The sequence below is a fragment of the Ictidomys tridecemlineatus genome, chromosome 9 (genome assembly GCF_052094955.1).
Source record: "Ictidomys tridecemlineatus isolate mIctTri1 chromosome 9, mIctTri1.hap1, whole genome shotgun sequence".
NCBI lineage: Eukaryota > Metazoa > Chordata > Mammalia > Rodentia > Sciuridae > Ictidomys > Ictidomys tridecemlineatus.
The window spans coordinates 7,025,831-7,053,022 of NC_135485.1; the positions used below are offsets into that span (position 1 = coordinate 7,025,831).

The 27,192-nt window shown below is 45.6% G+C and overlaps 1 protein-coding gene across 4 annotated transcripts in view; it reads right to left on the reverse strand.

The window, feature by feature from the left end:
- Window positions 1-4,093: 4,093 nt before the first annotated feature.
- Hs3st1 (heparan sulfate-glucosamine 3-sulfotransferase 1) overlaps window positions 4,094-27,192 on the reverse strand; it is a 30,964-nt gene continuing 7,865 nt past the window's right edge. For all 4 annotated transcript variants that reach the window (XM_078021043.1, XM_040292662.2, XM_005318963.4 and 1 more), the window contains exon 2: window positions 4,094-5,982. In XM_078021043.1, the coding sequence (XP_077877169.1) occupies window positions 4,939-5,874 (936 nt within the window). In that variant the 5' untranslated portion in view covers window positions 5,875-5,982 and the 3' untranslated portion in view covers window positions 4,094-4,938. The remainder of the gene's footprint in view (window positions 5,983-27,192) is intronic.

Below are 27,192 nucleotides of genomic sequence, written 5' to 3' on the forward strand. Positions count from 1 at the left end.
CCATTTTTACAAAAATGGAAATTAAGGCTTTGAGAATTAGCTTAAGGCCACAGGACCAAGACCTGGCTTTTTGGCTCTGATTATTTTTCTCTTCCTTTGTCAAACTAGGAATTGGGGGAAATGGAGCCGAGACCTTGATATCTGAGGAGCCCAGGCTACTTTGTTTATCAAACTACACTGTCAAGCAACTCAACTGAATGACATCTTAAGTCTGACTCCTGTCTCCTGTGGCTCACTGGGGAGCCTGCACTGGCCTTTCTCTCAAACTCAGGTCTCCTACGTGAACTTCTGCTAGCAGGAACATGTTCTATCAGCTCCCTGTGGCACTGAATCACAGCCACTATTTGCTCAAAGGGAACCTTGGCACCCCCATCTATCCGTCTCACATCCCAGATTCCCACAGTTCCCTTGACAACCCTGCCCTGCGGACAGACCCAGGACCCTGGAGAAGATTCCAGAGGTAACAAGAAAGGACCTTGTCATCACATGCAAACCCCTCTGTTATGGGCCAGGCTACATGAGCCTAGATTTGGTCATTACCAAACAGACTCCATCTTACCCTGAGACCCCACATCACGTAAAACTGCTTCTTCCCTGGGAAAGCCCTGCCTCTCTACCCATCAACAGTCGCTTAGCTTAGCATGTTTGGCAACACAAAATGGCAATTCTTATGCAATGTAAAATAGTTCTCTCTTTGGTTCCCATTTTTCTTGGACAATGTACCCTGTCAGAGATTGGTTTGTCTAGATGTTGGTAACCATTCTTTAACTTGGGCTCAACTAGGGACATTTTGACCCACTCGCTCTTCTGCTTATGATTTTAGATCTCATGACATTTGATTATGGTTTTGAATCATAGCGACAGCCACTTATGATTAATATGGTTTGGGACTATAAAAGATATACTCTGACCCCAGGAGGGGGTCAAAGGGTGAAGACTTGGCTGTCAGTTGGTGGATCCAGACCCCCGGCTGGTGAATAAAGTTTCCGTCTCCTGCTCTAAGATGGACTTGGTGATTTATTGCAATCTCGCCATAACACTTCCATGTCTGAATTTGACTTTTCTCCTCTGTAAAATGAGTGCACCATATCCTACTCATCAGAGGTGTTATGTGAGTTAGGAGCAACACATTTAAAATACCAAGTACATAGCAGGTGTGTAATAAATGATAGTTATTTTTATGCAACACACCTGCACAGGAGCCAAAGATACACGGGTGCATGATAAATAATCTTCCAACACCTCAGCCTTTGGAAAGCAGCTGTTGAGGCCACAAGTGCCTGATAGGTAGTGGCTGCTCAGGGGATATAACGGATTCCCACTTGGCATGCCGGCTGGATAAGCCTCTCCCTGCACCCTCCCACCTTTTCCTCTCCCCACTGTTGATTCCTCAAGCTGTCCTTATCCCCAAATCCAGTTCAGATGACAAGATTGCTTCCCATCTTTCTGACCCCACAGACATTCCTCCCCAAAGCCTTCCTATAAAAGGGCAGGGGCTTCGAGGCCCACGAGTAACTCTAGGTCATAGCTCTACCATGTGCCCTTTGGGGACATTCTTCATTTCTTACTATTTCTGAGAAGCACTGGTGGAGCAGTACCTGCCTTGTCTCACCTCTGTGATCCTCCACGCCCACATATCCCATCACTGGACCCGTCTTTCCTTGGAGCAGGCAATATTCCTTTCCTTCCAGAAACATGATTTGCAGGCAGGACCCTTTCTTATAGCTCTTCTTACTCCCCTGTTTTAATGGGGCTCGTGGATTCCTTCCAGGGATGTGGCTGAATTATCATGCGTGCATTGCACTGCCCTGTCTGTACACAGCTCAGTGACATTTTTCTTGCCCTCCTGGCTTCCTTTTCCTCTTAATAAAACCCAAAATAGTTAGTGACAATTAATTCTGTTATGCTTCTTTTTTTTTTTTATATCCACGCTTGGTTCATAATAGGGGCTCAAAAGAAAAATACAATTTTAATGAGTGGTGGTGACCTCTGACCCCACCCCAGAGGCAACAGGCCTGTGCTGCCCTCACCCCCTTTCAGCAGACAACAGTCTACAGGATAGGGGAGGCAGCTGTGCTCAATGCCACATCTCTTTTCCCCCAAACTAGCCAATTTGCAGCCTGAGAGCGGTGCTAACAGAATTGCAGCACTCTCTGATTCCTGGAGGAAGGATGAGGCAAGCACTGTCCTGAGCCAGGAACACAAGTACCATGAATCTTTCCAATCTCGAGCTGAGCCTTTGTTCAGCTGGTCTCTGGAAGGAGCCTTCATGAAAGCCTCCAGACTGCCCATGGGCTTTGGTAGAGGCAGGAACCTCACTCCCTCCAGTTGGCAACTGGCTCTGTTAACAGAATTGATATTAGGCAGGCTCAGGAGGAACCAACTGTCATTTGGCTTCTGAGACTTTGCATTTTGGACCTACCAGAATAGGCCTGGGTCTACTGTGGTATCCTCTGAATGTGACAGTGCTCATATGAGATGGAAACACCTGGGGTCTGAAGTTTGGGTTTCTTATTCCTGTTCCTTCCCCACGATTAGCAGGTTGAATCAAAAGTGGATAGAGCTGCTACTGGGAACCTCGACCCCTTGCTCATGATAGACATGCACGAACAGTCTCTTAGTTAAGACTCTACCTCCAGGCCAGAAGTTTCACCACTTTACACTGGGTCACTCCTGCTTTCCACTACGCCAGGTCTAGCAGCTTGTTCATGTCCCTAGTTGTGGTTCTGTCTTCTTCTATTCCTGGCTGTGACAGTCCAGGCTTCAATCACACCATCCTCCCTAGGAAATGGGTATCTGTGGGTGGTGTGCAAAGACCATCCTCTTCAGAATCAGAGATTCTCAGGGGAGAGTTTTCTCCCAGTCACTACTGTCCTGGATAGCCTTGGGAGCTTGATTTCACCTTTTTTGGCCCACTCATTTCTTTAGTTCTTAAATGAATGTGATCAAAGCAAAATCCATCAATGCGTTACAGAGGAAAGTACTCTGGGTATTGCTTCATACAAGTCCATGGGAAGTTCTGCTACAAATATTCCTATTACTCCCTCTGGGGAGATGGTATTTTAATGGCAGCCTTAATGGGTTCTGAAGAGGAAGGCTCTCTTTCTGCAGCCTGTGCACGGCCTGGGGTGGAGCATGGGCCATGCTAAGGTCAGGTCAGGCAGGAGCTGCTGAAACACAACCAGGATGACTCACTTCCCCGATAAGGCTGCTGAGAAAAATGCAGGCTCCTTCTTGCCCTTCCTCTAGCAGGGGCACACCTCTCAGGGCGGAAGGCTTTTGGCACCAGAAAAAAAAAAAAATGTCAGGTCAAGTCAGGAAGAGCTAACCATCTCTGAATCTGAGCTTTTCCTCTTGAGCTTATAAACAGTAGGTATTAATAAATACATACATAAATAAACAACCTATACTTTAGCTGTAACTGAACTCCAAGCCCTGGCTTATAATCAATGTGACCCTGGCCACATTCCTCATGTTCTTGAGACTATTCCCTCCTTTTGAACTTGCCATAATAATTCCCTCATCTTGAAGGTACTTTGGGAAGATTCTCTGAGTTTTGGGTACAGTGATTGATTAATAAATGCCTATTTTTCTTCTTTTCCTTAAGAATAAACCATGTCCCAGAAAGGAATTTATTTTGCTTGTCTTTTCTCTCTTCATCTAATGAATATGTTTCCAAATTCATAAGAAAAAATATTCAACCTATTTGACTGTAAAAATCTGGCTGATTGAGGAGGGCATGAGAAATCTAAGGGTCTGAGCAGGCTCCCCACCCCAGCAGCATGCCTATTCAGGGGACAGAAGTGAAACTCACTCTGGAAGCAGGTGTGGGGGCTTCCTCATGTCTGTCCCCCAAAATGTACTCTTTCACTTCTCAACTTCAACCCGTGGTGGTTTAAACTTTCTTTCACATTCAGAACTCCATATCTGGAGGTGATTTTAGAACATGCCCATATTTAGGTCTCAGTGTGCGGGATACATGTTCATAACTGCAAATTGATATTTTAGGAAATAGATAAATGCCCAGACTAAGGCAAAGGCTATACCTTTAGTCAGATTTTCACAGAATCTACAGAATGGAGACAGACACAGATTTGACAATTTTGTTTTCTATTCCAAGTAGCTTTCTGGAGGTCAGTTGCCACCCGGGGCCAAGTACACAGCCCCAAGACCATTTTGAAAGCCAAGGATTTAATCCTGTTTATTGTAGGTTTTGCCCAATGATGAGATCAGAAATATGTGCAAACACCCTTTGAGGCAAAGCTGGATGATAGGGATCTTCTTGCCAGTTATTTCCCTGCTTCTCCATCCTTAATATCACCTTATCCACTTTGTACATAGGGTTAAAATTCACATTCAGGCTGATGTTGGGAGTGGGTAAAAGTGCCAACTCCAAAAATAATAGGGAATCTCAGTGAAGATACATCTTACAATGCAAGTAGGAAAAAAAAATAAAGCTGATGACCACAGTGAAACATTAAAAATTAAAAGAACCAAACAGAAAGGAGAAGAGGGAAAAAGGACCATAATAGCCATGAAGACATTTTTTTTTCCAAGTAACAGAAGAATATAGATTCTGCAATGAATGCAACACAGATAAAACTGTTCTGAGTTGGGGGCAAGTTAATTATATTCAAGAAAAGACATCATTTCCAGAAAAATCTATTTTTTTTTCAGTGAAATAGTTTAGTTCCTTCATATAGAGACATATTACACAATGTTAACAACCATGAAAAACAATACAAAATGCCCTCCATTTAACAAGTAGAAAAATATAACTAGTATATATGGCAATTGTGAATCTAATACTGTACAGAAGTAATTTATGGATTTTTACAAATAAATTATAGCTTAAATGCCCTTTTAAAACTCTTTTTCCCTCTAGATGTACAACCAGAAGTTACAATTGGAAAGGCTCTGAGCCTAGCTTAATGCAAATCAGTGCCAGTCAAATGTCCTGCCCACCAGCTCGAAGAATTTCTTATTTGGCTCGTGGAAATATTCATGCAGTTTGTTGAGTAGTTTGGGGTCGACCTGGGGGTGAGCCCGGCCTTTGGACTCATGTAAGCAGCGGTCCCGGCCACTGTCCCTCAGACAGTAAAAGCCCTTGGTTTTGTTAAAGTAGAAGTTCGAGGCGTTGATCTGGGGCGACAGCTTCAGGAACCTCTCGACCTTCTGGATCTCGGGGAAGGGGTTCCTGATGAGGCGGTCGCCGTCCACGATGTGGATGTGGCGCAGCGGGAAGAAGCGCAGCCAGTTCTGCATGTGCACGTGGTAGAGGCTGCGGTTGAGCGCCTTGTAGTCCACGTTGAGCCGGCCGTCGCGCAGCAGGAACTCCTCGATGGACGGGTAGGGCTTGCGCTTCTGCATGTGGTTGTAGAACACTTGGGTGTAGTCTGACAGCACGCGCTCCGACGGGTCTCGCAGGATGAGCAGCAGCCGGATGGAGGGGTTCATGCTGTGGACTCTCTCAGGCACTTTGGGCGACGTGAAGTAGGCGGGGGTCTTTTCCACCGTGAGCTGGTGCGGGAAGGAGAAGGGCATCTGGCTGAGGTACCAGCCCAGGCCGTGGCTGTAATGCTCCTCCCAGTCGAAGAAGTGCACCTCGTTCTCTGCGGCTGCCACGTCGGGGTGCAGGCTGAGCATCTCCAGCAGTGCGCGGGTGCCGCCCTTACGCACTCCGATGATGATGGTCTGCGGTAGCTGCTGGGCAGAGCCGTTGGTGGCCCCGCTGTCTTGCATGTCATCCCCGAGGGTGCCTGCTTTCCGCAGGAGCTCCTGCTGACTGGGCTCCATCCCGGAGGCGGCAGGGCGGGAAGGCACCAGCTGGGGCTGTGTCACCAGCAGCACCGCGCCCAGTAGTAGCGCGGCCATGCTGGACACCACGGTGGCTTCACTGGGCCCCGCACCGCTGGGTCATGAAGCTCTCAGCAGGGAATGCCTCCTAGTCAGTGGTGCATGAGCGTCCCAGGCTGCCAATTACTAAGGAGGAAAGGGAAAATATTAACCCCCAATAAACACAGGAATAATCCAGGTGACAACTGTAGACCTGGGTGCTATATCCACCTCCCCAGGACTGACTCTCTTTCTGTATCCTGTAAAGCAGGGGGTGGCAGACATTCTCAGTAAAAGCCTAGAGAGTAAATATTTTCGGCTCTGGAGGACATATGGTCTCTAAGGCAACTCCAGTTCCAACTGTGCTGTTACCCATCTAAAGCAACAAAAGAATAGACAAAGGAATGGGTGTGGATGGACTCCAACCAAACTTTCTCTATGGATGCTGAAATTCCAATATTAAATATTATTCATATTACTATTATTCTCTTTTATTTGTTTTCTTTTTGCAACCACTTACATGTTTGGCTTGCTAGCCCCACCCAAACAGGACCAGACTTGCCCCCACCAGCCATAATTTGCCAACTTCTGATATAAAGAAAAGAGTTGGAAAAATTCTTTGGACTTCAGCAAACGTCAGTGAAATATCTAGCACCTGGCAGCCCCTCCTGGCACAGGGGCAGATGGTGCAGAAGCAGTCTTTGTTTCTGCATCCCACCTCCCCAGTAAGGGGCTCCTAATTTAATAGGGCAGATGAACCCATGTCCAAGACTGAGTCCCAGCTCTTCCCCCAGCACCCAGTCATTGCCATGGCCTCTTTGTGGAGCAGGGTGCTTCTCAGCAACTTGATTCTGGCTTGATTCACGTGGTACCATGTGAACAGACAATGACAACACCCAGACCAAACCCTTTCTCAAGAGCTTTGCATCCAGCATTTGTGCCATCACCATGAGAAGAATGTGATCTGGCCAGCTGCTGATCTCAGGGGGAAGGTGAGAGATTCATGCACCAGAGTGGCCCCGCAAGTCCACTATGTACAGCACAACTGTCCTGGTTCCCGAGAGAGAATATGTGATTGTGGTTTTGAATCACGGAGTCTGGGCTGGTTTGCTTTGCGGATGAATCTGTCAAATGATAACAGGTGCAACCTGACTCCAGGCAGCAGGGTGCTGTATGTTATGATGGGAGTTCTGTGGGGTTCTGTGAGGACACCTGTTCTTTCATTTGCCTGAAACAACTGGGAAAGTCTGCAGAGAAAAGGAAATGTTTGAAGTAGGCCCAGAGGGATTAAAAAGGTGAGGCTACCAGAAAGAGCAAACGGCCTTCTTGTGTACCAGGCTTTACAATACATAAAGTGGCTCACGGTTGTCTCAGATGATTGTCATCACAACACTCCAGTGTAAGAGAGGAAACCAGGAAAACTGTCACCACCACTGCGTAGATACAAGGCCTGTCTAAGGACACACATATTTCACCTTTTTCAAAATTCAGAGCCTAAATTCAAAACCCTAATGCAGGGTTCTCTTTCCACCAACTGCCTCCCCTCTGCCAAATGTCTCCTATGTTGGGATTTATCACATTCAGACAATAAAGTCCCTTAAGGTCACAGAGACTGTGGGGCTAGAAGCTAAGGGCCCCAAACGTGGACAAGCGTCAAGGGTTGATGCTTTCTATACAACAACCTGTGTGTGAACTCTCCCCAAAGGGAGATTGGAAGCTTTCATATAAGTTATTCCTGTTTAAACACATTAAGGGAAGAGTTGGAGGCAGGCCCAGCAAGGGGATTGTAGGGTTTAGAAAGCCAGGAAAACTCTTCTGCACCAAGAGGATTCCTCAGGTTTAAAACTCACTTCATTGGTTTAAAACATTATTAGACTGTATAAACAAAGGACAAATCCAGGGCTTCCATTTGGATGATCAAGCCAGTTGATGTATCTGTCTCAGGTACAGGGTTATAGGCTTTGGAAAACATATTGAAAGTGAGCAATGACTAGTTGGACACAGAGAACATGGGAGTAGGGATCATCAGCCACAAAATTCTTTAGGGGAAATAGTCTCTAGGGAGGCCTAACAAAACAGCAGGTGTTTCTAGTTTGGTTCAGCTACTGGGATGAGCTGCATGCAACATGCAACGGGTCCTTTGCTTTACTCAGCTGAAAGTCTCAGACTGTTTCGAATTTCACTTCCTTCTCAATGCTCATGTGGGTCAACCAAACGGACCAGTTGTGTTTGCTCTTTACATGTTTGGGGGTGTGTATGTATACCTGTGTCTGTGGGCATGTGTGCTGGGGTGTGTGTGTGTGTGTGTGTGTGTGTGTGTGTGCTTGTGTGCACTGGCAATTGGTGGGAGAGGGCGAAGTGAGGGAGGCAGTAGCTCCTATGCGCTAGAGAGCAGCCTCTGTGTAGTAGGTCCTGCTGGCCCCTCTCTTAGTTCTGCATCCAGACTCAGGAAGCAATGGGATGCGAATTATTCAACACCTATGGGACAGAGGCAGCAGCCAGAGCTGAAATTTATATTATCTGACTCTATATCGGTGCTCTTTCCACGCTAACACCAGGCATTCTGGTCAGCAGAGTGTGCATCTGGGATTTCTCCCTAAAGGGGAATTGCCAGCAGACAGCAGAGAAGAAACTAAATATAGTTTGTCCTTTATTAAAAAAAAAAAAAAAGAAAAAACTGGGCAGTTAGTAGTTTAAAATTTCCTGGTTTCTGCTTTAACGCTTTCCAAAAATGAATTTACTTATGTCTAGTTGTTTTTCATTCCAAAAATATTTGAGGTGTGTGGGAAAAAATTCAGCTAATGTCCTATATATGTACATGAAATAGATGTAAACATGTACACACACATATACAGGGCTCTCGACACAGCTATAGATACATGTTTAATAGGTCTTTGATGTGTGTATAAAACTGTATGTGTATGCACGTCTAAATATAACATATATTCATTAATACATATAACATATTAACATATGTAATGTAGTAAATATGCATAAACAGTAGCCACTGGGAGTTAATTTCTTGTCATGGTTTGTCACTTCCTAGTGACACACACAGAATTTCCGGGCCTTTTCATGACATTCTCAGGCCAGGAAAGATCTTCGGGTTCAGGTGAGCTGATAAGCCCATATCTAGGCCATTTGGACCTTGACATGGGATTTCAAACCTCAAAGCAGAAAACAGTCCTTAGTCCTTGCTTTTCATTTCATTGTTGAGGAGGCCCCGAGGTGACTTGCCCACAGTCACGGAGACTCTCTGGGCCTAGAACTTTTGGGTCCTGAACTCTAACCCTGTAGTTTGGAGGCCACTGTCTCCCAAGAAAATGGTCTTAAGGTAAAATGATGACAGCGTTTTGGGGGTCCTAAAGAAGAAAAGCCCATTTCCACGTACCCAGCAGTGACAATGCCTCAGCCACCAACACCCTGGGTACATGCATCAGGTGTTGAACACATCCATTTGTTCTTTTCAGTAGAGGGGTCTGAGGGAAGCACACAGGCTGTGCAGTCAGAGTCCTGGCTCTAGTTTTGATTTTAGTGAAAGCAACTTAGCCTCTCTCAGTTTCTTCATCTTTTAAATGATAACATTTCCACCACCCTCCAATTATTACTCTATCTAAGGGTGAAATAAGATAAAATGTACTAGGGCTGTCCAACAAAAATATAGTGTGAGCTACATCTGCACTTGTAAATTTTCAAAGAGCCACATCAAAAGCCAACTAATGTATTTTTGGTAACCCAATATATCCAAATGCCATTGCTCTGACATACAAGCTCTATAAACAATGAAGAAGCTGTTATGCATCCTTTGGTACTAAGCCTTGAACACCAAGTGTGTGTATCTCTCCCCTCACTGCTCACCCCAGGTCCACATGACATGCAGCAACTGAGGTGCAGGGCACAGAGGGCAGTGGGCACAGCCGTGCTCTTCATCTGAAAGCTCTCTCATCATAGTGAGATGCTCTCCCCTCTCACAGAGGAGGAGCTCTTGAGCAGAACAAGGACCAAGAAAGTGAATGTGCACTTGCAAAGAGCAGAGATCCATGTACTATTCCCCCACAAGGAATGAGCCAGGTAATACTGAACACCAGCCACTTCTGAAATTTGGGAGACCATAGCTGCTAAGGGCTTGGAGACAGAGTGCTCCACGGCACCTGGAGTAGGAGCCCAGTCCCTTGGCAACTGCAAGGACCACATCTCCCATCTGAGCATTTGCATTAGGCAGGCCCTGGGCTGGCAGCTCAGCACACCACTATCTTTCTGCTCACCTCACCATGATCCCTCAAGGACAAAATCTTAGGGTCAAAACCAAGGCTCAGAGGAATGAAGTGGTCTGTGGAGGAAGCAAGAGGCAGAACTAGGGATCAAACTCAGCATGAGAAGGCACAGTGGAGCCTTGCTCCTTGGCGAGGCCTGGGGTTAGTCACCCCTGGGTTTGATTCTCCACCAAGAACCAGGGCATCTGCTTTCTGGTCACTGGGCCTCTTGGTTTTCCTTCAGTCCTCTTGAACATCTGCACCTGGCACCAATTCTTGGCTGAAGGGCAGGGTTTCTTTGAAGAGCCAGCCTGGCTAGCATGGGCAAAGGGAACCCTCCTTCCTTTTGCAGAGGGACAATAGGTCCCAAAGGGAGGTCTGGCCACCTTTTCTGTTTACTTCCCTTATCAGGGAGGTTGCTTTCTGGGTGTTGCAGTGACAAGCCAGTCCCTGAGTTTCAAGACTTCAAAAGCCCCAAGTCCTCTCCATGAGCAGCACAAGAAGATCTTGACTGTGAAGATACTGACCACACACCAGGCAGAGGACCACAGCAGTTTCCAGAGGGAGGCTTCCCTTGCCCTTGGAATTCGTTCCAACTTCTTTCCTAGGTTGGAGACGGCTAAAATGGGACCAGACTGCCCCGCAGGCCTCAATGTGGTCCTACAGCCAAGCTCCAGCCCAGGGCACCTCTCTGTCCCTATGAGCCCACCAACTGTGGCCATGGAATCTTCTGCTCCCTTGGCTTTCTGAGGCTGGCTCTTTCTTGTCATTTGGATTTTATTTCAAACACCAGCTTTCCCTGCAAGCATGAGCCCACCTCTCTCTTTTAATCACTTCCTGTCACATCATCCCACATTCTAGTCCTCATATACACATTGCTTGGGGACTGCCTGCACTTAGCACAGCACACTGTCACTCTGTTGGTGTTTCGTCTGCCTCTGCTGCATAGCCCAGGGTCTGGTGTGATTTCTAGTACTTGGTACATGCCAGAGGCCCTACTTGCTGCCTGAAGTCTTCCAATACCGTGGACACTTAGGCCAATGACTAGAAGTTACTAGGGAAGGGTTTTAATTTAGCAGAAAGAGAAACTTGACAGTTTATGCAAACTACTTCATCAAGTATTAGCAAGTCTTCCCTCCCTAGAGAGTCAAGTGGAAACCAGATGTTGAAAGGAGGACTCCCCACTCCTACTGGTGATTGGACTCAATCACCTGAGAGTCTAGAAAACATTTTAATTAAAAAGGAGGGAAAGCTATGAAATAACCCTTCGAAAATATTTTAATTTTCTCCTTAAGTCTCCTTATTACATAATTCACATCATGACCTAGATTTCAAATGTAATTAACTATAATATATTCTCTTAGTCCCACCACTGGAAAAGATTCGTGGATCAAATGAAGTATGTAGAATATTTCATGAGAGGTAAATTGAATGCATTAGGAACAGAGACACCTGCCATCCCCCTGTCTGCAGGCCAGCTTCTCAGACCCCGACAGGAAGGTGACTTGGCTGGCATGGGCGAAGAACCAACCGTCTATGGAACACAGGGATCAAAACACTCAGCCCAAGTAGTTTATGGGATTTAACAAGAGGTGGAAAGGGAATGATCACTTGCTGAGCATCATTGTGTGCCTGGAGGTAAGGTGATCATTTGCATATAAATTCTTTCTTCTAAGACTTGCCACACTATGGAGAGGTGGCTGTTTTCACTTTATTTTATGTGGTTAAGTGGTGAAAAGATGGTGAGGAGTAGGGAAAAACAAGAAAGATCAGGTAAGTGTCCTTCCTCTGGGGACCTCAGTGTGCCCCACTATAGAAGGGACTTACGCCTACTTCATCAGGGTGTCATCATGATTAAATAAGGCTACTCATGCCCAGTAGGTAGCTTAGGCCTGGCACATAGTAGGCATTCAACAAACGTCAATAGCCTGCCTGGGACCCTGGTAGACAGGGAAGCATGCTACTAAGATTGAATGACCTCCTCAAGGTCACAGAATCAGGGAGGATCAAAAACAAGATTCCATGAGCCATCTCCACAGGCCTTGCCATGCTTGCCCACCCCGCTCAGTGGGGCTGCATCCCTGTGGGCAGTGGGGGAGTGCATTCCACATGGAGCTTACACATAAGCATAAGATAGCAGAAATTAGGGGACCTAAAGTACTGCCGTGAAAAGCTGCTTCCTCCAAGCATCCCATAGTGTCGAGTGATTTAATTTCTGGAATGTACTGAAACCTGAGTAAAGACAGCTTCAACAACAGAGCTGTCATTTTTTATGCAACTAAACTTCCAGGCAATCAAAAGTGTAAGGTTGTTTGTTCATCTTGAAGAGTCAAAAATGTCTTCACTTTCATCTTTTGTACAATTACTTAATAGCCTGTTGCCATGGTGTCAAATTTTCATCCTTGGCAGGTCATCTCGGAAACTTAGAGACAGGGAAGAGTTGAGCGTGTGCCTGTCAGTCTGTGAAAGGACACTGATATTTCGAGACCTGCATAAATATTTATTTTCTTGAAATTGCCTATACATGACACTTGTCAACAGATGTTGACATTCACTGTGGTTTGGACTTATGGTAATCGCTGTGTGGTGGGGTGGAGTGCAAAGAGTTCAGGGTAGGAAAGCAAAGACCCACCACACCTGTTAATACCTTTCCTTGGACCACATTTAATGTCTGGGGGAAAATGAAGTGTAATTGGCCCCACTTTCCCCTTGAGAAAGATTGAGCCTCTTAGGATGCAACACTTCCAGGCATTCTATGCCCCCATGAGTCCTGGGTAATGCTGGGGGTACCACATTTGCAAAAGGTTAACTGGATAATGAAGGTAACTTTCTAGCATGCAAGGATGGAGATGCCTTGGAGACCCAAGGGAGGCAGCATGGTATCCTTCCAGAATCAGGGATTTGGAGGCAAAGATTTAATCTCAATGTTGTCCGGGAGCCTCTGAATGCTCCATGGTAAATGGTAAGTACAATATGCTCCACAGTGTGACCTGATGTCACCTCACAAACATTATAGTTCACTTTAAAGAAGACTAGAGCCCCAGGGTTGGGATGAACGGTGCAGAGGGGGGTGACCACAGCTCTGCATGCAGGATACAATAACCTGGCATAGATCCTTCCAAACAGCGGGAGACACAGAGCAACTTGGAGGTCCATTTAAAACAGCAGACTTTATTCCAGAAGGGCTGGGAGAGGTTTAAGACTCTGCATTCCTAAGACCTTCACAGGGTAGCTGGAATCCCTAGAATAGGCTTGGAAAGTGGGTGCTGGTGGAAGGGTGTTCTCTGCCTTCTCTTGATTTCTTACTGTGATTGAGATGGTTTGTTTTTTGATTCCAGGATTAAAAACCACTGTGGTAGGCAACACACACAAGGACCTGGCTGATTACAGAGGTAATATTATGGGAGGACTGGGTTACAGGGGGGTTTGCTGGAATTAGCAGAGGATTTAGAGCCCCAAACCCCAGGCTTGAATCTCAGTCCCATAATTTAAAATCCCCAAGAAAGCCCTGGAACTAGAAGCCTGAGATCAAACACATTGGTCTTATATATTTATGGGGAGGATTAAAATAAACAGTATATACAGGGTACTTCAGATATTGCCATATTGCCTGGCCCGTGGCAAGCCTTCACATGATGGTAGCTATTTTTGTCTCTAAAAAGAAAAATGCTGCATGGTCTAAATGGGATTCAGGGATGATAATTAGTCAAACGCATTTGTTCACGATCCAAAGTACTGCAGTGACTCAACCAGACAGAGGCTCAAGGAAGAAAGGACAGCGACAATAGAAATTATCCAGGCTCCCTGCTTGTGGAAGGGCACGAAGCAGGTCCTTTATAAATGCCTCCCGAATGAATGCCGCCGGCCAGGTGTGTGCAGTGGCAGGCCCCGGCGGAGGAGGAGGAGGAGGCTCGCTCTCTGAGTGCTTCATCTGCATTGCTGGGGAGAGAAGGCAGCAGTGACCTAAATAAATCCTTCATCAGACGCAGAAACACACTGGCACAGGCAGTGCGTGGCAGAGCTCCGTGACAGGAGGGCGGACAGGGCCTCTCCTATTACTCAGTGCAGCTGAGTGGAAACAGGGCTCTGTGAGCAGAGGGGAGGCTGGGCTGCCTCTGCTCACTCTGGAATGGGTGGCTTCAGCGCTACCCCAGGTAGGGTTCACCCTGCACCCTCTGCCAGGTGCCATCTCGGCTGCGGAAGTCCCCCTGGGTCACTCATCACTCCACAGGTGGTGAGCACCCACAAATCCCGTGTGTTTCTCCAGAAAGTGACATAAAAGATCCTATCGGCATGGGAGGCCAAAGGGTCATGTGCCTTCATCTTGTTCTGTCTTATGATTTTGCAGAAAAGGAAACTGAGTTTGGCAAAGAATAGGAACCTCAAAGTCGGGCCTGTGGGGGCTGAGCTGAAGGAAACCAAGGTCTCCTTCTGCCCTAGCCATTGAACTCCGGACACATGGGATCTGCTCTTCCTGCGAGCTGGCCCCGGGGAAGATGAGAATCAGATATGTCAGAACCAAAGGGAATTCTTTCTCTGGGATGGTCAAAGGCACAGTGAGGATTTGTTTCATTTCTTCAGTCTGTGACAGACTGAACGCTTGGGTCCTGCCAATCATCATGCATTAAAACCTTGACCCCCCGTGTGAGGGTATTTGAAGGGGAGAACTTTGGGAGATGGTTAGGTTGACACAAGGTCATGAAGGTGGGGCCCTGGAAAGGAAAGGACAGGACCATAGTTCTCTTTCTCTACCATGTGAAGACAGAGAGAAGGTGGCCACTTGCAAACCAAGAAGGGGACCTCCAGGAACTGAGTATGCCCACACCTTGATCTTGGGCTTCCAGCACCCAGAGTGAGAGGAATAAATGGCAGCTGTTGAGCCAATCTGGCTTGTTCGCTGACAGTGGTCCCAGCTGACTGACACATCACCAGCAGATACACAGCAGGGGAGGAAAGAGTTTGTGTGGGTCCCCTTTAGCTGTGTAAACACAGAACTACAGAACTGCCTCCTGGATTCAGGCAGGTGACATCCATGTGTGGAGCCTGCTGGCAGGTGGGGACTATGGCAAGGAGCTGCTGCCAACTCTGGCAGAACTTGCTGGAGACCAGAGGCCAGAGGCCAGGGTGGTCTGATCTCTGGATTTTTCAAGATTCAACTAGGGATATCTTTGCAATATGACCTGGTTTTTATTAATATAATAAGTGGAAAAACAAAGACATAAGACTAAGCTACTCCTCATCACACATAGGGGGATCACTCATTGTTACGAGGCATATACATGGTTTCGAAGACTATCCTGAGTTCCTGGAGACACAGAGGTTGTCCATTCACTGTCCTCAATGAGAGCCCTGTAATTGGAAGACAGACCTGGAAGGAGCTAAGCCCTAGGTTTCAGAGTAGACACGGATGGAGCTAGGCCAACCAGAGCCCAAGGGGAGAGACGGAGCTAGAGGAGCAGGCAGCGCCTGGTAGGAGGCCACAGGAAAGGTGGTGTGTGGACATAGTCTTGAAGGAGACCTGGAGTTTGCTCTGTAGAAAGTCCCACAAGTAGGGGGACTGGGGCTGTGGCCCAGTGGTAGAGCGCTTGCCTAGCATGCTCGAGGCACTGGGTTCAATCCTCAGCACCACATAAAAGTAAAATAAAGGAAAGTCCCACATGTAGAGTGGAACAGTGATGCACCCAGGCTAGGCACTCAGGTTAAGGCAGGGGATGGTGGACACAAGGCAGTAGGAACCTTCAGAGGCTGAAATGTCTCCTGAGGAACTTAGAAACTCAGTAGAGGAACGAGAAATGGGTCCTGAGCACAAATTCCAGCAATGCCACTTCAGCACAGACAGGTTCTGACTTGGTGACAGTTAATGGAAATTTTTGAAAACTTTTACTCAGGATATTTTGGCACATGCATGCTTGGTTTATCACAATCATTTAAAAACAAATATTGAAGTAGGTACTGAGTGCACGTGCTCCTTGACCCATAATGGGTTATGTCCTGATCACACACCATGGGGTTATGTCCCTCATAAGCTGAAAATATCATTAAGTCGAAAATGCATTGAGCACATGTGACCCACTGAACAGCCCAGCCTAGCTGCATGGCACAGTGGAGTATCCGTTGTTCCCCTGGTCACCCCTTGGGTAACTGGGAGCCACCTCTCACTGCTGCTGTGGAGCATGGAAGGACAGGATTGTACCAGGTATCACTAGCCTAGGAACAGCTCAAAACTCAAAATATGCCTTTCTCTTTCATACCATCCTAAAGTTGAAATACTGAAAGTTGAACCATTATAAGTCAGGGACCATTTGTATTGCCAGGCACCACAAAATGAGCCATGGAGAGACGGATGACTGTGGTATCAGCCAGCCTGCACGAAGCTCCAGGAACCTGGAATGGGAACAAAGAATGAGGGGCTGGGAAGCATGTTTTGAATTTATGTTGGCCATATTTTTCCTTTTTTTAAATAAATCTGCTGCTGTCAATGTGATAGCATTGAGTAAAGCACTGTGCCTAGTTCCTCCTCTGCCCTCCACTGCTGGTGACTTCCATTTGTCCCTTACTTGAAAAACATGTAAAACGCTATTCAAGTTCTATTCCCTTTATTCTGATGCTTTGGGTTCCACAAAATGAATTATTGCCTCATGTGCCTCTCATTCAAGCTGAATTTATCCACAATGATTTACTTTAAACAGGGCATACCTGTTTTATTATCTTGTTCATCTTAAAATATTAAAATGTCATGTAATCTACCCTGAGTTACAATACCACCCAGATCTTGCCCTCGACACAACCCTCTCAGCAATCTCTTATTGTAATTCCAATGTCTCCAGCTCACATGCAATGGCGCATGCCAAGTAAGTCGTCATGGGCCTTGTCATTCATTGCTTCTGAATATTGACACAAAATGATTGATTTATAATTTATGCCTTTAAAATATTATTTGTTATTACTTAATAAAGCATTTGCGACAAGGAAGGGGGAGAAGAGATTCTGGAATCATCTGGAAAAATTATTGGAGCTCAGAATGGGATGCAGATGGTTAAAATGTGGGTTTGAATCCTGATCCTGCTTGGGCTCCCTCTATGGGACCAAGAGGCTGCCCTGTGCCATGTGACTCATGTGCCTCAATTTTTTTTTTTCTTCTCTTCTTCTTTTTCTAATTGTACAGGGGATTGAACCAAGGGGCAGTTAACCACTGAGCCACATCCCCAGTCCTTTTTATATTTTATTTAGACAGGGTCTCACTAAGTTGCTGAGGCTGATTTGAACTTATAATCCTCCTGTCTGAGCCTCTCTAGCTGCTAGGATTACCTTTGTGAGCCAAGGAGCCCAGCATGCACCTCATTTCTGACATATGGGCCTGGCCACAGTACCAGCTTCACGGGACATCAAGAGCATCGAACAAGATATTGCTGCAGGAAGGGTTAAAGAAAGGGCCCAGCAAATGAAAACACCAAAAGAAGTGTCAGTCACTGTCACTCTCAGACTCTGTCTCCAATTGGGGTGGCTAACAGGGTTCTATCCAGGCAATCAATGTCACTAACTCAGATAATATTGTGAAATTCATCTCCACACAGCTCTTGACTTGGAGGGGTCAATGCTCGAGAGTGGTTGGGGTGCTGGGCTGGAGGTGAGGAGCTGGGGTTTACGCCTGAGTTCTGTCCATGTTTCCTGTGACCTTGAACACGACATGAAATACTCCAGGCCTCACTGACAAAGGGAAACAATGGGGCACCAATTCAAAAATCTTTCCATATCCACCTTAAAATGGAATTAAAAAAAAAAAAAAACATCTACTTTTCTTAACAATTATCCTAAATTCCAAATGAAATGGTCACTGCTAAAAGTTAACCCCAAAGTCTTGTCACTTCCACCAGGCTTGTCACTTACCCAACACTACACAGGAAAGGGTAGCCACATGCATTCCATTTCTAAGCTGCTAAGGTCTCATTGATAAAGGCAGTTAAACCACCTTTGGTAGGAAAGAAGACCCTCCTGGGGGAAGATCTCTCAAATCGAGGCTCATTGTGATCAGATCCCGCTTAGCACACATTCAGTGGATAAGAACTGAAGCTAGGACCTGATGGAGAGGTGGATAGTGAGATGGGGCAAGCTATAAAAAAGTTCAGTCATTATGGGGACAGAATCAGATGAAGAGAAAGACACTGTCTGCTATGAACCTGCTTTTGTTTGAATATGTTCTCCAAAATGCATGAACTGGAAACTTAATTCCAGACGCAGTAGTCTTGGTAGGCAGGGCCTAATGGGAGGTGCTTAGACCATGACGGCTCCACACACATGGTTGGATTATAAAGGGACTCGAGGCTACAATTTCTTGCTTGAGAACCTCTCTTGTCCTTCCTCCCTCTGTCATGGAATGATGCAGCATGACAGCCCACACCTGATGCTTTCAGATACAGAAACCATAAATCAAATATATTTCTCTTTATGCAAATTACCTAGCCTCAGGTATTCTGTTATAGCAGCAGAAGATGGACAATGATGGGGTTGAATGTTTGTGCAGCTCCAAAATTCATATGTTGAAATATACTTCCCATTGTAATGGTTTTGGAGGCGAGGGCCTCTAGGAAGTGATTAGCCCTTGTTAATGTGATTGTTGTAAAATAAAAAGGTCCCCGAGCTAGTTCAAGCTCTTTCCACCATGTGGAATATGATGGGAATGTGACAGTTTGCAACTTATAAGAGCATCTCACCAGAACTCTCTTCTATGATAGCACTCTGATTTCTGACTTTCCAGCCTCCAGAACTGTGAAAAATAAATTTCCTGTCTATAAGCAACCCATGGGTTCAATCCCTAGCACCACAAAAGGAAAAAATAAAATTCCAATTTATGTTGTCATCGTAGGATACAGTGGTCTGAATAAAATGAGACAAGTATTGTATAAAAAGTTTCTCAAGGACAATAGAATATACCATTGGAAAAAGATCTTCTGCCTGAGGCAGGGGCAAAGGAACTTTGCTTGTAGTGGAAAAATATTTCCATTCTCCTGGCTCCAAGGGGGTCACTTAATGACCTTCTGGGCTGGAGAAGACAGGTTTACTCCAGAGAATTTGCCTGCTTACAAGAATTATGTCAGCTTGGGAGTGACTGTTGGCATTTAGCTCAGAGGCAGAGCCTGCGCTTAGCATGCATGAGGTCAGGGATTAAGTCCCAGCTTCTCACTCCATACACACAACATTCAGGAGTACACAGAATTGTCTGGTACAGTAGGGGGCCAGAGAACTGTCCCAGATGTCCAGCATCCTAGTTCTTGCCACATACAGCACTCAACATCTTCCTATGTAAACAGGAAAGCAAAATGAGAAGGAAAACAGGATATGTGCCCAAATCAACAGGCCATGGTAGCTATAATTTAGTCAAGACTTGAACAGGCATGCTGTGTATCAGAGAGAAGTGAATTGGAGACAAAGTCAACATCCATGCCATCTCTTCCCCCAGTTAGCTCAGGCCCACAGAGGGTATAGGAAAAAAAATAATGGAGATGACATTAGGGTTGGGTTGGGAGAGGAACAGGGACAGACTGCAGTTAGCAATGCTCAGAAGTTTATAGCAGACTCTCTCACCCATAGAAACCAGTTTTGCCTTATAAATGTGTTACGAAATAAGAAAACAATATTTAACATTACTTTTAGAAATGGTTTGTTCTGTGTTATAAGTCACAAAATGATGGTGCAGAAATGAATTATCACCTCTAAACAGCTGTATTCTCTCACCTCCTCTTCATGAACAAGAAGGGAAAGCAAAGGGGCTGGGAATAAGGGGGGCAGAAAAGGGGCCTGCCTACCACAGGCTCCGAGACACTACTTTTGTGACGGGTCTGACAGGCTATTGTAAGGGTTCACTCAGGAAGCACCCAATTCCAGAGGTTCCCAGAGGAACCTGCCATAATAATCCATGGTGCGGGTGTGAGCACTAACCACCAACGAGCTAGGGCTTCAAGACCCCTGCCACCCTCTAAGGCCATCCACACAATTACGAAGCTGACATGTGCCTCAAAGCCCTGCGACTCTTCAACCTTAACACTGATTCTATGAGAACAAGTTTTCATAGGTGTCTGCAGAATACAACTGACCTCCATCACCTTGGTCCCCGAGTCACATTGCAGTTCAGCTGTAACAACTACACTTGTGTCCCAGAAGCTGGTATGATCCTCAGGTTTGGCTTTGTATTCTACACTGGTACTACGCCAGTGGATTCATTACTGTTCCACACGCCACAGAAAACGAAACGCTTCTATCTTTGGTTAAGGGTCCCCCAAGGCCTGTCTGTGAAAGGCTTGATCGCCAGCCCGTGGGGCCTCATGGGAGATTACAGTCACTGGGGATAGGCCTTCACAGGGATGGTGGGAGGCCAGTCTCTTCCGCTCTGTTTGTGCTTTCCATTGCCATAGCTTGCTCTGTCATGTGCTGCCACCATGATGTAATGTCCTGCCACAGGCAGAAAAATAACAGAGCGACTGAACATAGACTGAAACCTCCAAAATGTGAACCCAGATAACCTTTCATCTTTTTAAACTGACTGTCCCTGATATATTGTTGCAGTGATGAAAAGCTAACTAAATGTACTAGGTTTGTCCAAAATACAACGATTCAAGCGACATGAGGCTGTGACCATTGTGCTGAGCTTCCTGGATTGGCTTTCCACATTTTTCTTTCGAGAATCTCTTTTTGTACAAAGAGACTACTAATATCGTGCATCACCAAGTTGGATTCTAAGATATCTTATGATGATTACTATCCTCCTACCTCCCTTACTATACTGTGGAAGTAGCAGATTCATCACAGCCTGGGGATAGCTGACGTTTGCTCAAGAAGCAGATTCCCCTGATCAGTTTCTACTGGGCCCAGTCCAAGAATATAGGATGAAAATGGGGCCCCACCCCAAGAAGCCCAGGTGTAAGAAGAAAACTTGGTATGGAAAAATCATGTCCAGTGCAAATATAAAACAGACTATGGAATAGATGTGATATTGGCAACTCAAAGGCGGCCAGGAAGAATAATTGTGGAGATTAGAAGAATAAGAAGACACCTGAGAGACATGCAGAGGTCAGGCAAGGGCAAGAACAAGGTTCAACACTTTCAACTGAAGTCCAAGCTGAAGTGCATAACTAAAGAAGCCAATAAATAAAGTGGTGTGGGTTTAATCTTCTTAGGGTTAAATCCAAGTGCCATTGGAAATGCTACTTTTCTGTCTGAGCCTCAGTTTTCCTCAAGAAGGGCAACACTGCTGACCGTCATGGGCAGCCCTGAGAACTAAAAGGGCTATAACATACAGCATGCTAGCTAGTGCACCCACACGAGGTAGACTCCCCATAGGGAAGAGTTCAGTGATTATATGCTCCATCCATCGCAGCTGGGTGATACTACATTGAGGAGAAAAATGAAAGGACAACAATGGGAATAATTCAGACTTGATAACAACTAGTTTTTCTCTGCTTAAATAATTGTTGGAAAAAAAAATAAAAGGAACTCCAACATTCCAAGAACTGACGCCTTTGAAAAATTATTCAGGGAAAGTGCAGAACTGTTGCCGAGCTGATAGCTACACAGAGGCAAGCACAGAGAAAGAGCAGAATCCCAAGCACAAAGCGGCTCTTAATCTACTATCTTTAAAGAATGTCATTATGACACAATTAGTGCTTATCAGGGAATCTTACAGAACTATTCAAGAAAGAAAAGGCTGCCGGAGGACAATTTTCAACACAGGATGATGGACAGGAGTGGGGCCTGGTAGCCCAGGTCAGCAGAATCTACTGAATGGCCGATGGCCACCCAGAGTCTCGCTGCAGCTTCTGTTGGAATTTGTGCAGCTAAAGAAGCACGGCTGGTGACCAGGACCGGACAGGGCAGGCTGCTCCTCCAAGACTGGGAAGAGTAGAGATGCCCCTGAAGCAGGTGGCTTCAGGCCAGGGAGAGGACAGTGCATAGGATGATGCAGATAAGAGCAAGGTCAGGAAAGGACAGTGCAAGTGGCACCGCCCTCAGCCAGAAGACGTTTTCCTGGGTCACCTTAAATTTCTCATGAGCCAACAGCACGCAGCTGCCCATCTGAACTGAAACATCAGCCTCCCCTCAAAAAGAGATCTTTCTATTTATAATGGTGGAACTTTCAGTTTCTAACTGTGGTACTCTCACTTCCCAACTCTGAGGCTGCAGGCCCTTCCTTTCACCCCTCAGCTCCTCAGTCCCCAGTTCACCGGTGACTGTGTTCCAACACCCAGACAGGCACCAGGCCGGCAGCAGGCGCAGGGTGTTCCCGGCTCTCCAGAAGCCATTTCCTGAGGGAAGTAACCAAGTCAACAGCAAATATAACCATATTACCTGCATAACTAGTGGCACACCAGTGGCACTGCACAGGTGGGCCTCACTCAGGAAAGACTGGTTTACCCTAAAAGAAGCATCCCCACCTCAGCATGTGCACTCGTGCACACACACACACACACACACACACACACACACATATATATACACACACCCCTACACACACACGCACACACACCACACGTTGAGCTGTTTGTCCCATGCAGATGGGTGCTGGCTTCTGCTCACTCAAATCTCTCAGGGACCCAACAGACATAGCAATTGGTGCCTTGTGCAGGACCAGTCCCAAGCCTAGAGCTGGAAGGGCATACACCTGTGCTCCAGGCAACTTCTGGATCCTAAAGGTCAGGCCAGATGACATACCTGTCTGTCTGTCTACACGGCCATGCTGAACTTCAACTAAGAAAAATAATACAGTCCTATCATGTGCCTGGAAGAGAGATCCGTGGTGACAATCACACCTACTATGACTTCCATTGAATGGTGTGGCAGTGAGTAGGGAGACCATCCAACAGACCTTACAGAATGATGCAGTCTGAGTCTGATGAGAAAAGGGAAAAGATGCCTGGGGATGGTGTCCAAGTAGAGAAAACAGTAGGTTCAGGGTGTGGAGATGTCCACATTTCTGACTTCTCTAGGGGATCAACGGAGACATCATGGTCAGATTCTGAGGTGTACGTGTGAAAGACAGAATGGTGTGGGGTGAGGCCTGAGGATTAGAATGTGAGTGCCACAGTCAAAACCTGCAGTCCAGAGAGACTCTGAATCTACAAACAACACAGCCAAAGGAGCTGGCTGGTATGCACCCACTATATGCATGGAACACTCTGAGTGAATGAAATGAATCATTATTAAACTCCTCATTAAAGGCACTCGTGCATTTAACCATGATGACTCAGTGAAAATGGAAGGCATTAGGGTTTCTGGTTTTTCACTGGGTGCCAATTGTCTACCAGGCATTGGTTCAAGTTGGATCCAAGTTTAGGGACTCTAGAAAAATTCCCCACCCTCCTACAATTTAAGCTCCTAGAACAGATTAAACAATAAATAAATGAGTATATGATGAATATTTAATTAAAAACTACAAAAGAATACCTGAGGTTTAGAGAGTTATTAATTCATCCAAGGTGACACTACAATTCAGCCACGTAGCAGGGATGAGATCTCTTCTTGTGTCTAAGTGCCCTGCACTTCACCATTAAAGTATAATTCCATTGCACATTCCCATTCCAGATAATGGGAATCCAGGGAACATTCTGTATCCGAGGTCAGAGCAGGGACCTGATTATCTTTGGGGTTTGCAAAGATTGCTCAGGTCATAGTGGAGAAGTATGGCAGTTTGCAAACCCTTGCAGAAGTTACAGAGCTGGGGAGGGCAGAAAAACAGAAGATTTGTATTTGAGCTGAAGATAGCAATAAAAAAGAAGTTATGAAGCTAAGCAGGATCAATCACCAACTGAAATGTACAAACTTAAGTGCAACCATTTCTCAAAGGCAAGAGCGATCAATTCAGGGTTACCAGGTTTGATTAATTAACCTCTAACTGTTTCAAATGTCTTGGTGCTTCAGTTTCCTATTCTTTATTATATATATATTATATATTCTTTATTATATATATATATTATATATTATATATATATAAATCTGTGGACATGTGTCCTAGTTTTTAGCTAATACAATATAAGGGAGAAATCTTCTGGAGAGTTTTGAGAAAGATTGCCTTCCCGGGTTAACAGAAGAGAGGCCTGAACCTTATTCTTTTCCTTTTTTAGAGCCAAGTGATGAGATCAGCTGCTTGGAGACACTGTGGCCTTTCACCACCTGGTGGGAAGGATCCGCCAAAAAGAGCAGGTGGGTAGGATGGCAATGAGCAGTCAGACTCAGGATGACATTCTCAATCTGGTTTCCAATCAAAATCAAGCTTTCCAGCAAGAACCATTAATCATCGTGTTGAAGGGCTGCAGTATAGACATTTACTAAGTATCACTCCCTAACGGGTGCTTTAAATGCATTACAAAATATGATTCTCACAGCAAAACTCCACAATAAAGTATAATTCCATTTTGCACATTTGGCAACCAAGATTCACAGAAGCAAAATCACTTCCCCAATGTCAAATGCTTCACATTATCTTGTGCCCAGAGTCATGGTGAACTACAAACTGCTCAGGGAACAGGGTTCTGTCTGCAAAGATGGTCCTGCCTTACAGAATGATTGACAGGTATGAATTCTCACTCCAGAAGTGATAGTCCTCATGGGGTGTTCAGAGAGAGCTTAGAGAGGCATAAGCCAGGGTGCTCCCTGCAAAGCATCTCACAGGGAGGAGTCCAGAGAGCGGAGATGCCACCCTGAAAGAACTGAAGCTTATCTAATGGAAAATTAAAACCAAGCTGAATACAGCCCCCACACAGTCCTAGGACCACTATGATATGGTGGTCAGTCCTTCCACAAGATGGCACTCAGTTCCCTTGTCTTTTGCTTTTATCTGTGATTTTATGCTGTCACAGAATGGGAGGAAAGAGCACAGCACGTGTCCCTGTTTATATCATTCGTCATCTTTCCAGTTTGACAATTGTGACTTTTGTGCCTTTCCATCAAGATCACAGGCATTATGTGGGGTCCTGAGAAGCTCTGGGACTTAACTAAGTGTGTGCAGGCGGGATTCAACCAGGATGGCTGAGAACTGCTTTGTCACCAATGTCCCTGGATGCCCTTCACGTCCTTTTGTCTGCTTTTAATGGGTTTCTGTCCTCTCTCTCCTCTCCTCTCTTCTCTTACTCTTTCTCTCCCTTCTTGCTCCCTCCTTCCCTCCTTCTCCCTATACATGTGTCTTCTCATATTCCTTCTGTGTTCTCTCTGCATTGCTGCTTCTAGTCTGTTGGCCCCTAAAATAAGTGTATATTGAATTATATGAAGTGGGACTAAGGTGAAGGACTGAGACACACTCCTGTAACTGTGATGCACGAGATGCGGCTGGCGGTCCCTGGACATAATGTAGAGTTTGCTATCCAGAGGCTGGCTTGCTTTCTCTTATTACCTAGTCCTAGCAGCAATCTTCCCCGCCCCTCTTTAATGCTGCCTATATATAGGTCAGTCACTGTGTATATGCTTGATATCATTTATTTGGATAATTGAACATTAAACAATCCTCTCTTATGATTTTAATTATGCCCATTTCCCAGATGTGGTGACTGAGGCTTAACTCACCTCCTGGGGTGTGGCTAAGAAGAGGTGAAGTGTATTCTAACCTGATCCCTCTGGTTGGATATACCTCCTGCTACCCAAATGCTGTTGTGCCTTTTTTTATTTTTCTGGTCTATATTCCATATAAACGCACTGCTAGGAAGCAGCTCAGGGTAAATGAGGAGTTATTAATATTATATGCAACAGAAACTGGTTGTTTTGGCGCAAGGGATAACTCACGATTGAAGAAACCATAAAACTCTTGCTTTGGAAACTACACATGCCACAAAATTCTTGTTAATTCCCTGCCAGGTTATTACCTGAAATGGAAACATAATATTTTCACAGTCATCCTCAGAACATGCTCCAGCAGTCGTAGGAAGACCACGGATCATTTATAACCTGAGGTCATCCACTGGGGGGAGCGGCTCTGAAAGGCCCTCTAACAGTTTTATTAGCTCTGGATTCCTCTGATGCAGGAGCAATTTTAGGTGTGAGTTTTCAAAGCACAAAATATCCCCTCAGTGTCCTCAGCGGAGCTCTTGTATGAGCCCAGCTTTTCCAATTCCAGGTCTCCGGTAACGAGCTTGGAGCAATACTGGTATTTAATAAGGCCCTGCCTTCGTAGACCCAACACTACTCCTGTGGCCTCAGGCCTTGAAATACCTTCCTCCCAATAAGTGTTGAGAATAATCTGGCTGGTGATTTCCTAGCCTGGGAGAGAGTGTGACTCACATGTTAAATGCACAGTGAGTCCTGTTTTGCTCTTTTAGCAAATAAATAAGCTCTCCTTGGTTTGATTATTCTGTTGCTTTGCTCACCAGGGAAAACAACCCTTCTCTTTCATCTTGGACCATTCTCCCCAGGCTCACTCACTTTACCTTTGAGATTACAGTGCTACCTTTGCTGTAACTTGCTAGGGTTCTAGAATTTTCAGAAAAGTAATCTCTCAGAACAGTTACGAGAAGAATAAGGATAGTAAAAAGCAGGATGCCCAGTTAAACTTAAGTTACAGATAAATAATTGGGAACGGAGGGTGCTGAGGATTGAACACAGGGTGCTCTTCCATGCTAAGCAAGCCTTCTACCCCTGAGCTACAGCCCAGCCAACAGGAAATAACTTCATAGTATTTAGTATCTGGGATCTAACCAGATTATCTGTTGTTTATCTGAAATTTGAATTGAATTGGATGTCTTATATTTTTATTTGCTAAGTTTAGTAACTTTATACAAGAAGATCCCTTTTATAAAGCAGTGAGCTCTGCTCTTTCATATTGGCAATCTCTTTTCACTCATTAGAATGCTAAGAAAACTAAAGCCCAGAAAAACCATGCATCTATTAAGGTGACACAACCAGGAGGAATAGGCCAAAAATTCAAACAGAAGTGGAATGCAGAGGAATACTCTTCCTATGATAAGAGTAATTCCAAAATCCAATCTCAGAAATCTGTAATCGACACCTTGCTCTCCTTTCTATCCAGGATGCTGGGGAAGATCTGGGTTGAGAAGTAATTGGAGTTAAGCACAAGCCAGTATTTCAGAGGAAACTCCCAGCCTACCCTCACTCCGTGCCACTGAAGTAT